Raw genomic sequence first — 11938 nt, forward strand, 5'->3', positions numbered from 1 at the left:
CGGCTGCTGTCCCTCAGGTGACATGGCTGGAATGGTGGGGAGGTCACGGACAGGTGTGGGGGGAGAATTTGGGAATCAAGACCACTCAGGTGACAATGGCCACAGTCAGGTAACAATGGCCACACCCAGTTGACAATGGCCACATTGAGGTGACAATGGCCACACCCTGGTAACAATGGCCACAGTCAGGCAACAATGGCCACACCCAGGTGACAATGGCCACAGTCAGGTGACAATGGCCACAGTCAGGTGACAATGGCCACACCCAAGTGACAATAGTCACAGTCAGGTCACAATAGCCACAGTCAGGTGGCAATGGCCACATTCAGGTGATAGTGGTCACAGTCAGGCGATAATGGCCACATTCAGGTGACAATGGCCACACCCAGGTGACAAGGGCCAGACCCAGGCGACAATGGCCACATTCAGGCGACAATGGCCACACTCGAGTGACAATGGCCACACTCAGGTGGCAATGGCCACAGTCAGGTGACAATGGCCACATTCAGGTGACAATGGCCCCAGTCAGGTGACAATGCGGCTCCCGCAGGTGACAAAGGGCCACACCCCTTTAAGCCCCGCCCACCCGTCTGACAGCGACCCCGCCCACCCCTCAGGAGCCCCTCAGGGCGCCGCCATCTTTGAACCGGGCAGATCCTCTGCCAGCCGCGGCCATTGTGCCAATTCCCCGCGGATTTTTTCCGCCAGCGCCGCCCTGATCGGCGATCTCCGCCCGTTTCGCCGTTCCCTCCGCTCCCCCCGCTCCCTCCTCCGCCTCTCCCGCAAAGCAGCAGCAAAACCGTGACAAGCTGTGCCCTCAACAAACATGGCGGCGGCGGCGCCCCGCCCGCTCCCGCCATTGCTGCGGCGGCGCGCGGTGATGACGCAAGAGGCGCGCGACGGCCGGGGCGGCGGGGCCCGGTAGGAGCGGGGCCGGTTCGGGCCCGGTTCGGGGCTGAGGGACCGGGACGGACCCGGGCCGGGACTGAGGGGACAGGGAGGGACAGGAGGGAGCGGGGGAGCCCGGGGGGGGACGGGGCGGGGAGGTCTGGGGGGGGAGCGCCAGGCCCCAGTGTCGCTTTTTGTCCCCATCAGGTGAGGGCCCTGCCCGGAGCCCGCGCCTTGGGCAGGCTCGGAGGTGGGGAAAGGGGTTTGGGAAGGGTTAAAGTGTGGGGAAAGGGGTTTGGGGAGGGTTAAAGTGTGGGGAAAGGGGTTTGGGGAGGGTTAAAGTGTGGGGAAGGGGGTTTGGGAAGGGTTAAAGTGTGGGGGAAGGGGTTTTGGGAAGGGTCAAAGTGTGGGGAAAGGGATTTGGAATGGGTTAAAGTGTGGGGGAAGGGGTTTGGGAAGGGTTAAAGTGGTAAAATGGATTTTAGGAAGGGTTAAAGTGTGGGGAAAGGGATTTGGGAAGGGTTAAAGTGTGGGGAAAGGGGTTTGGGAAGGGTTAAAGTGTGGGGGAAGGGGTTTGGGAAGGGTTAAAGTGGTAAAATGGATTTTAGGAAGGGTTAAATTGTACGGAAAGGGGTTTGGGAAGGGTTAAAGTGTGGGGAAAAGATTTTGAGGAGGGTCAAAGTGTGGGGAAAGGGTTTTAGGAAAGGTCAAAGTGCAGAAAAAAGGGTTTTGGGAAGGGTCAAAGTGTAGGAAAAGGGATTTAGGAAGGGTCAAAGTGGGAAAATTGATTTTAGGAAGGGTCAAAGTGCAGAAAAATGGATTTTAGGAAGGGTTAAAGTGTGGGGAAAGGATTTTGGGAAGGGTCAAAGTGTAAGAAAAGGGATTTTAGGAAAGGTCAAAGTGTTGGAAAAGGGATTTAGGAAGGGTCAAAGTGGGAAAATGGATTTTAGCAAGGGTCAGAATGAGAAAAAGGGTTTTAGTAAGGGTCAAAGTGCAGAAAAAGGGAGTTTGGGAATGGTCAGACTGGGAAAAGGAATTTTAGGAATGGTTAAAGTGTGGGAAAAGGGATTTTAGGAAGGACCAGAGTGCAATAAAAGAGATTTTTGGGCCGTTCTGAGGATGTTCCAGGCAGGAGAAAAGATTTCATCCATCCCAGGCTGGGAAAACCTCGGGAATGGAGCAGCCCTGCCGCGCCCTTTTTAATTTCATTCATCATTCTCTGCCATTAAAATCAAAGATTCAACCCCAGAGCTCCCAAAGCTGTGATTTCCTCGGTGTTTGATTGATTTTAAAACTTCTGTTTTCCCTGGATTTGACTTTTCCCACCCTGGATAACAATCCCAGCCCATTTTTGGGGCTGTTTATCCAAATTAAAGGAGTTTCTCACCTCGCTGTGGATCCCCCTGGATCAGGGTTTGGTTTTTAAATTTCTTTTTTATTTCCAGGTGCCTTTTCCATGGGTTGGGAGGCTGGAATTTGACCTGGAGGGAACAGATTCCTTTGGGATCAGCCAGGATCTGGAAACTGAGGAAATCTGGGAAATTTATCCCAGGTTTATCCCGATCTGAGGTTGGGATGAATCAGGGGGGATGATCTCAAATTTTCCCCCCATCCAGTGCTCAGTTTTGGGGACTTTTCCCCCCTCCCAAATCCTCAAAATCTGCGAAAGGGGCTGGAAAATTCCTGGGGGAGCTGGGAAAGGAAACCTTGGAAAAATTTGGAATCCCCATCCAAGGATGCAAACTCCAAATTCTGGGGGGAAGAGGTTGGAGAATTCCTGAGGAAAACTGGGAAAGGGATGGAGAGTTCCTGAGGGAAGAGGGTGGAGAATTCCTGAGGGAAGAGAGTGGAGAATTCCTGAGGAAAATTGGGAAGGGGTTGGAGAATTCCTGAGGGAAGAGAGTGGAGAATTCCTGAGGAAGATTGGGAAAGGGATGGAGAATTTCTGAGGGAAGAGGCTGGAGAATTCCTGAGGAAAATTGGGAAGGGGTTGGAGAATTCCTGAGGAAAATTGGGAAGGGCCTGGAGAATTCCTGAGGAAAATTTGGGAAGGGCTGGAGAATTCCTGAGGGAAGAAGGTGGAGAATTCCTGAGGAAAATTGGGAAAGGGATGGAGAATTCCTGAGGAAAACTGGGGAAGGGTTGGAGAATTCCTGAGGGAAGAGGGTGGAGAATTCCTGAGGAAAATTGGGAAAGGGATGGAGAATTCCTGAGGAAAACTGGGAAGAGGTTGGAGAATTTTCCTGGGAAAGGGACTGGAGAATTTTGCTGGAAAGGGGGCTGGAGAATTCCTGAGAAAAACTGGGAAAGGGCTGAGAATTCTTGGGAAAAGGCTGGAGAGTTTTCCTGGGAAAGGGCTGAGAATTCCTGAGGGGAGGCAGGAAAATTAAAAATCAGACAAACCTGGAATCCCCAAACCCCGGCTGAAGCGCCCGCACCTCAAACCTTCCCAACCCACCCCATAAAAACAAAACCAACAAAACCCCAAACCCTACCCACATCCATTTTTAACAAACCCCAAATGTTCCTTGTTTTCCAGAGGATTTGAGGGATGCCCAAGAAATTCCAGGGGGAGAACAGCAAGTCGGCGGCGGCGCGCGCCCGCAGGGCCGAGGCCAAGGCGGCGGCGGAGGCGCGGCGGCAGCAGGAGCTGGAGGATGAGCTCTGGAAGGACGAGGACAAACACGTCCTGAGGAAGGAGCAGAGGAAGGTGGGGGTGCCCAAAATCCTGGGGAGGGGTTGGGAATGAGGAGGGAGAGGTTTGGGAATCCAGCTCTTCATCCATGAGTCTGTCCGTCCACAAATCCATGAGTCCATACGTGGATCCGTTAATGAATCCATCTGTGAATCCATCCATGGATCCATCCATGAATCCATGAGTTCATCCATGGATCCATCCATGAATCCATCCATGAATCCCTCCATGAATCCATGAGTTCATCCATGGATCCATCCATGAATCCATCCATGAATCCATGAGTCCATCCATGAATCCATCCATGAATCCATCCATAGATCCATCCATGAATCCATCCATAGATCCATTCATGAATCCATCCATGAATACCTCCATGAATCCATGAGTTTATCCATGGATCCATCCATGAATCCATCCATGAATCCATCCATGAATCCATGAGTTCATCCATGAATCCATCCATGAATCCATCCATGGATCCATCCATGAATCCATCCATGAATCCATGAGTTCATCCATGGATCCATCCATGAATCCCTCCATGAATCCATGAGTTTGTCCATGGGTCCATCCATGAATCCATCCATGAATCCATGAGTTCATCCATAGATCCATCCATAAATGCGTCCACGAATCGATTCCTCCATCCATGAATCGATTCCTCCATCCATGGATCCATTCCTCTGTCCATGGATCCATCCCTCCATCCACCCATAAATCCATCCATGGGTCCCTGGATCCTCTCTGGGATTGTCTTGGTACTCCAGAGGTGCCATCCCAAGGAATTCCCAGATTCCTGGGCGTGGTTTGGGAATTCAGGATGTGACGTGATCCGTGTCCAGGGGGAGCAGGAGAAGCGGCGCCTGGAGCAGCTGGAGCTGCTGCATCCATGGATCCGTCCATGAATCCATGAGTTCATCCATGAATCCATCCGTGGGTCCATCTGTGGATCCATCCTTGAATCCATGAGTCCATCCTTCCATCTATCCATGAGTATATCCATGAATCCATCCATGGATCCATCCATTAATCCATGGGTGAATCCGTGAGTCCATCCACGAGTCCATCCATGAATCCCTCCATGAATCCATCCATGGGTTCCTCCATCCATCCATGAGTCCATGAATCCATCCAGGAGTCCCTCCATGGATCCATTCATGGATCCATCCATGTATCCATGGATCCGTCCACACATCCGTGGATCCATCGTTCCATCCATCCATTGATCCACTCATGGATCCATGAATCCATGAGTCCATGCATGAATCCATCCATGGATCAATCCATGGATCCCTGCAATGATCCATCCATGAATCCTTGAATCCATCCATGAATCCATCCATGGATCCATGAGTTCATCCATAAATCCATCCATGAGTCCATGCATGAATCCATCCGTGGATCAATCCATGGATCCCTGCAATCATCCATCCATGAATCCATCCATGAATCCCTGAATCCATCCATGGATCCATCCATTAATCCATGAGTGAATCCATGAGTCCATCCATTAATCCCTCCATGAATCCATCCATGGATTCCTCCATCCATCATTGAGTCCATGAATCCATCCAGGAGTCCCTCCATGTATCCATTCATGGATCCCTCCATGAATCCATCCATGAATCCATGAGTCCATCCCATGGAATGTTGAATTGTTGTTGCAGGAGGAGCAGGAGAAGCGGCGCCTGGAGCAGCTGGAGCTGCTCCATCCATGGATCCATCCATTGATCCATGAGTTAATCCATGAATCCATGAGTTCATCCATGAATCTGTCCATGGATCCATCCATGAACCATCCATGAATCCATCCATGAATCCATGAGTTCATCCATGAATCCATCCATGAATCCATCCATGAGTTCATCCATGAATCCATGAATCCATCCATGAATCCATGGAAAGATCTATGGAAGGATCCATGGATGAATGAAGGGATCTATGAATGGATTCATGGATGGATTAATGGATGGACTCATGGATTCCCAGATGAATCCATGGATTTATGGATGGATAGATGGACAGATGGATGGATGGATTCATGCATGGACTCATGGATTCATGTCATGGATGGATTCATGGATGGATTCATGGATTCATGGATGGATTCATGGAGGGATGGACTCATGGATTCATGGATGGATTAGTCCATCCATTAATCCATTCATGGATCCGTCCATGCATCCATCCATGAATCCATGAGTCCATCTGTGGATCCATCCATGAATCCATCCATGAATCCATCCATGAGTCCATCCATGAGTCCATTAATCCATCCATGAATCCATCCATGAGTCCATCCATGAGTCCATGAATCCATCCATGAATCCATCCATGAGTCCATGCATGAGTCCATCCATGAATCCATGGATCCATCCGTGGATCCATCTGTGGATCCATGGAAGGTTCCATGGATGAATGAAGGGATCTATGAATGGATTCATGGATGGATTCATGGAATTATGGATGGATCCATGGAGGGATGGACTCATGGATTCATAGATGAACTCATGGGTTCATGGATGGATTAGTCCATCCATGAATCCATCCATGAATCCATCCATGAATCCGTGAATCCATCCATGAATCCATCCATGAATCCATCCATGGATCCATCCTTGAGTCCATCCATGAATCCATGGATCCATCCGTGGATCCATCCATGAATCCATGAGTCCATGAGTTCATCCATGTATCCATGAGTTGATCCATGAGTCCATGAGTTCATCCATGAATCCATCCATGAATCCGTGAGTCCATGAGTTCATCCATGGATCCATTCATGAGTCCATGAGTCCATTCATGGATCCATCCCTGAATCCATCCATGAATCCAGGAGTCCATCCATGGATCCATCCATGGATCCATCCATGGATCCATCCATGAATCCATCCATGAATCCATGAGTCCATCCATGGATCCATCCTTGAGTCCATCCATGAATCCATGAGTTGATCCATGAGTCCATGAGTCCATCCATGGATCCATCCATGAATCCATCCATGAATCCATGGATCCAACCATGAGTCCATGAGTCCATCCATGGATCCATGAACCCATGGCATGTTGGAATTGTCGTTGCAGGAGGAGCGGGAGAAGCGGCGCCTGGAGCAGCTGGAGCGCCGCAAGGAGCTGCAGCGCCTGCTGGAGGAGGAGGATTCCAAACTGAAGGGGAAGAGCCCCAAGCAGGGAAATCCCGGGAAGGTGACGCGCGCCCAGATCGAGGAGAACGTGCGCCGGGAACAGCAGCAGCAGCAGGACACAGGTCTGGGAATTCTGGGCTGGGCAGAAACTCTGGGAGTGTTTGGGAATTCCCAAAGGTCTTTGGGGATGGGGTTTGGGGTTGGGTTGGATCCCAAAGATCTTTTCCAGTGGGAAAAAATTCCAGGATTTCTGTTCCTGTGCTGGTTGATTTTCCATGTCTGCAATTTTTCCAATCACACATTTCCCATTCCCAATCTCACATTTCCCATTTCCACATTTCCCAATCCCACATTTCCACATTTCCCAATCCCACATTTCCCATTCCCAATCCCACATTTTAATTTCCACATTTCCCAATCCCACATTTCCCATTCCCAATCCCACATTTTAATTTCCACATTTCCCAATCCCACATTTCCCATTTCCACATTTCCCAATCCCACATTTCCCATTCCCACATTTCCCATTCCCAATCCCACATTTCCATTTCCACATTTCCCAATCCCACATTTCCCATTTCCACATTTCCAATCCCACATTTCCACATTTCCCATTCTCACATTTCCCAATCCCACATTTCCCATTCCCAATCCCACATTTCCCATTCCCACATTTCCAATCCCACATTTCCCAATCCCTTTCCCACATTTCTCAATCCCAATCCCACATTTCCCTTTCCCTATCCCACATTTCCCCTTCCACAGAAAAACCTGATTTTTTTTTTTAATTTAGGAAAATCAGATTTTTTTTTAGAGGAAAAATTGGGGTTTTTTGGGAAAAACAGATTTTTAGAGGGAAAATTGAGGTTTTTAGAGGAAAATTTGATTTTTTAGGGGGAAAAAACTGTGATTTTTTTGGAAACATCAAGTTTTTTAGCATGATTATTGACTTTTTTTGGAAACTTGGGTTTTTTAGTGTACTCATTGAGTTTTTAGAGGAGAAATTGACTTTTCCAGAGCAAAAATTGATTTTTTTTTGAGGAAAAACTGATTTTTTTTTGAAAACCTGAGTCTTTTGGCATACTCATTGAGATTTTTAGAGGAAAAATTGAATTTTTGGGGGAAAACCTGAGTTTTTAGAGGAAAAAAATGAATTTTTTTTGAAAACCTGAGGTTTTTAGAGGAAAAATTGACATTTTTATGGGAAAAATTGATTTTTTAGCGGGGAAAAGCTGTGGTTTTTTTGGGAAATTCCAAGTTTTTCAGCGTGATCGAGTTTTTTAGAGGAAAAATTGACTTTTCCAGAGCAAAAATTGATTTTTTGGGGGGAAAAAGCTGTGAATTTTTTGGGGAACCCCGAGTTTTTCAGTGTGCTCATTGCATTTTTTAGAGGAAAAATTGATTTTTTTGGGAAAACCTGAGTTTTTAGAGGAAAAATTGATTTTTTTTTGGGAAAACCTGATTTTTTAGGGGAAAAATTGACTTTTCCAGAGAAAAAATTGATATTTTAGGGGGGAAAAGCTGTGATTTTTTTTGGGAAACCCTGAGTTTTTCAGCGTGCTCACTGAGTATTTTAGAGGAAAAATTGATTTTTTTTGTGGGAAAACTCAAGTTTTTTAGAGGAAAAATTGAATTTTTTAGGGGAAAAATTGACTTCTCTAGAGGAAAAATTGATTTTTTTGGGAAAACCCGAGTTTTTTAGGGGAAAAATTGACTTTTGCAGAGAAAAAATTGATATTTTAGGGGGGAAAAGCTGTGATTTTTTTTTGGGAAACCCTGAGTTTTTCAGCGTGCTCACTGAGTATTTTAGAGGAAAAATTGAATTTTTGGGGGAAACCCCGAGTTTTTTAGCATGCTCATTGAGCTTTTTAGAGGAAAAATTGATTTTTTTTTGAAAACCTGAGTTTTTTAGAGGAAAAATTGATTTTTTTTTTGGGAAAACCTGAGCTTTTTAGAGGAAAAATTGATTTTTTTTTTGAAAACCTGAGTTTTTAGAGGAAAAATTGAGTTTTCTAGGGGAAATTTTGACTTTTCCAGAGGAAAAATTGATTTTTTAGGGGGGAAAAGCTGTGATTTTTTTGGGAAACCCTGAGTTTTCCAACGTGCTCACTGAGTTTCCCCCTGGCCTGGTCCCCAGCAGCAGAGAAGGACAAATCCCACCTGGAGCTGCCCCTGGAGGAGAACCTGAACCGGCGGCTGCCCGAGGAGGGCGCGGTGGAGGCGCGGAGCATCGAGGAGGCCATCGCTGCCCTCAGGTGGGGGAGCCCCTAAAACATCCTAAAATAGCCCTGGGACCTCTGAAATATCCTAAAAACAGCTCTGGGACTCCTGAAATAGCACTGGGTGATCCCTAAAACAGCCCTGGGTGATCCCTGAAATATCCTGGAAACAGCTCTGGGATCCCTAAAATATCCTAAAAACAGCTCTGGGATCCCTAAAACATCCTAAAATAGCCCTGGGACCCCTGAAATGTCCTAAAAACAGCTCTGGGATCCCTGAAATGTCCTAAAAACAGCCCTGGGTGATCCCTGAAATATCCTGAAACAGCCCTGGGTGATCCCTAAAACAGCCCAAAAACAACCCTAGGACCCCTAAAACAGCTCTGGGTGATCCCTGAAATATCCTGAAACAGTCCTGGAACCCCTGAAATATCCTAAAAACAGCTCTGGGATCCCTGAAATATCCAAAAAAACAGCCCTGGGACCCCTGAAACAGCACTGGGACCCCTAAATATCCTAAAAACAGCCCTGAGTGATCCCTAAAAACAGCCCTGGGACTCCTGAAACAGCCTAAAAACAGCCCTGGGTGATCCCTAAAACAGCCCTGGGACCCCTAAAATATCCTAAAAACAGTCCTGGGACCCTCTGAAACATTCTAAAACACCCCTGGGACCCCCTAAAACATCCTGAAACAGCTCTGGGACCCCTGAAACAGCTCTGGGACCCCTAACCCCTAACTGGGATTCCTGAAATATCCTAAAACAGCCCTGGGTGATCCCTAAAATACCCTAAAACAGACCTAGGACCCCTAAAACAGCCCTGGGTGACCCCTAAAAACAGCCCTGGGATCCCTGAAATATCCTGAAACAGCCCTGGGACCCCTGAAACAGCCCTGGGTTATCCCTAAATATCCTAAAAACAGCCCTGGGTGATCCCTAAAATATCCTACAACAGTTTTGGGACCCCTGAAACAGCCCTGGGTGCTCCCTAAAACATCCTAAAGCATCCCTGGGACCCCTAAAACAGCCCCGGGACCCCTAAAATATCCTAAAAACACCCTGTCCATCCCTGTCCCATGTCCCCACCCCCTGATCAATGTCCCTCCCAGTGTCCCCAGCGTGTCGCAGCCCCTGGAGTGCCACCCCGAGCGCAGTGTCCGTCCCTGTCCCGTGTCCCCTGTCCCATGTCCATCCCTGTCCCGTGTCCCCTGTCCCATGTCCGTGTCCCCACCCCCTCTGACATTGTCCCCATGTCCCCAGCGTGTCGCAGCCCCTGGAGCGCCACCCCGAGCGCACTGTCCATCCCTGTCCCGTGTCCCCACCCCCTCTCACATTGTCCCCTCCGTGTCCCCAGCGTGTCGCAGCCCCTGGAGCACCACCCCAAGCGCATTGTCCATGTCCCCACACCCCGAGCGCACTGTCCATCCCTGTCCCGTGTCCATCCCTGTCCTGTGTCCATCCCTGTCCCGTGTCCATCCCTGTCCTGTGTCCATCCCTGTCCTGTGTCCATCCCTGTCCCCACACCCTGAGGGCCATGTCCATCCCTGTCCCGTGTCCCCACCCCCTCTGACATTGTCCCCGTGTCCCCAGCGTGTCGCAGCCCCTGGAGCGCCACCCCGAGCGCACTGTCCATGTCCCCACACCCTGAGGGCCATGTCCATCCCTGTCCCCACACCCTCAGCTCAATGTCCCTCCCTGTCCCGTGTCCCCACCCCCTGATCAATGTCCCTCCGTGTCCCCAGCGTGTCGCAGCCCCTGGAGCGCCACCCCGAGCGCAGTGTCCATCCCTGTCCTGTGTCCATCCCTGTCCCGTGTCCATCCCTGTCCCGTGTCCATCTCTGTCCCCACACCCTGAGGGCCGTGTCCATCCCTGTCCCCACACCCTCAGCTCAATGTCCCTCCCTGTCCCGTGTCCCCACTCCCTTATCAGTGTCCCTGCCCGTATCCAGCGTGTCCCCACCCCCTCTCACATTGTCCCCCTGTCCCCAGCGTGTCCCCATCCCCTGAGCTCAGTGTCCCTCTGTCCCGTGTCCATCCCTGTCCCGTGTCCATCCCTGTCCCGTGTCCCTACCCCCTCCTCACGGTGTCCCCGTGTCCCCACCCCCTGATCAATGTCCCTCTGTGTCCCCAGCGTGTCGCAGCCCCTGGAGCGCCACCCCGAGCGCCGCCTCCGCGCCGCCTTCGCCGCCTTCGAGGAGCTGGCGCTGCCGCGGCTCAAGCGGGACAATCCCAACATGCGGCTGAGCCAGCTGCGGCAGCTGCTCAAGAAGGAGTGGATGAAATCCCCCGAGAACCCCATGAACCAGCGGCACAAACCCTACAACAGCCACCAATAGGACTCTGGGGGCACGGCCCGCTGTGGTTTTGGGGTTTTTTTTGGGGTTTTTTTGGGGGGTTTTGGGGTCGGACTGATGGTGCCTGGGAGTGCAGCAGGGCCTGGATGGGTCTTGGTGCTCCCTCCTTCCCTCCTTCCCTGCGGGTCTGGAGCTGGGAAATGCTCCTGGAGTGTGGCCCCAAAAGAGATTCCAGGCCTGGATGTCCCTTGGGTGGTGCTGGTCTTGTGTTCTGTGGGGTGGGAGAACCCTGAGATCCCTTTGGGACATCCCTGAAATCCCTTTGGGACATCCCTGAAATCCCTTTGGGACATCCCTGAGATCCCTTTGGGATAGCCCTGGTCCTGTTTCCTTTGGGATATCCCTGAAATCCCTTTGAGACATCCCTGAGATCCCTTTGGGACATCCCTGAAATCCCTTTGGGACATCCCTGAAATCCCTTTGGGACATCCCTGAAATCCCTTTGGGACATCCCTGAGATCCCTTTGGGATAGCCCTGACATCCCTTTGGGACATCCCTGAAATCCTTGGCCCTGTTTTCTTTGGGATATCCCTGAAATCCCTTTGGGATATCCCTGATATCCCTGGCCCTGTTTCCTTTGGGATATCTTAAAATCCCTCCTCCCATTTCCTTTGGGATATCCTGAAATCCCTGGTC

At 49.9% G+C, this 11938-nt stretch overlaps 1 protein-coding gene across 4 annotated transcripts; it reads left to right on the forward strand.

Moving 5' to 3' along the window:
- The first annotated feature begins 856 nt into the window (after positions 1-856).
- Positions 857-11615, forward strand: CCDC124 (coiled-coil domain containing 124). Of its 4 annotated transcripts, none has more exons than XM_033082530.1 (5): positions 857-921; positions 3428-3598; positions 6671-6851; positions 8867-8984; positions 11079-11615. In XM_033082530.1, exons 2-5 carry the CDS (start codon positions 3440-3442, stop codon positions 11281-11283), a joined length of 663 nt encoding a protein of 220 aa, XP_032938421.1. In that variant the 5' UTR covers positions 857-921; positions 3428-3439; the 3' UTR covers positions 11284-11615. The 4 variants fall into 4 exon arrangements, with proteins under 4 accessions (XP_032938421.1, XP_032938422.1, XP_032938420.1 ...); XM_033082531.1 differs by lacking the exon at positions 857-921 and adding an exon at positions 1544-2440; XM_033082529.1 differs by lacking the exon at positions 857-921 and adding an exon at positions 1545-2457.
- The last annotated feature ends 323 nt before the right edge of the window (positions 11616-11938 follow it).

The sequence above is a fragment of the Catharus ustulatus genome, chromosome 29, assembly GCF_009819885.2.
Source record: "Catharus ustulatus isolate bCatUst1 chromosome 29, bCatUst1.pri.v2, whole genome shotgun sequence".
Taxonomy (NCBI): domain Eukaryota; kingdom Metazoa; phylum Chordata; class Aves; order Passeriformes; family Turdidae; genus Catharus; species Catharus ustulatus.

Coding starts and splice junctions, on each gene's coding strand:
- CCDC124 (XM_033082530.1), top strand. CDS start 3,440: ATGCCCAAGAAATTCCAGGGGGAGAACAGCAAGTCGGCGGCGGCGCGC. Junction 3,599..6,670: donor TGAGGAAGGAGCAGAGGAAG/GTGGGGGTGCCC, acceptor TTGTCGTTGCAG/GAGGAGCGGGAGAAGCGGCG. Junction 8,985..11,078: donor GAGGCCATCGCTGCCCTCAG/GTGGGGGAGCCC, acceptor CTGTGTCCCCAG/CGTGTCGCAGCCCCTGGAGC.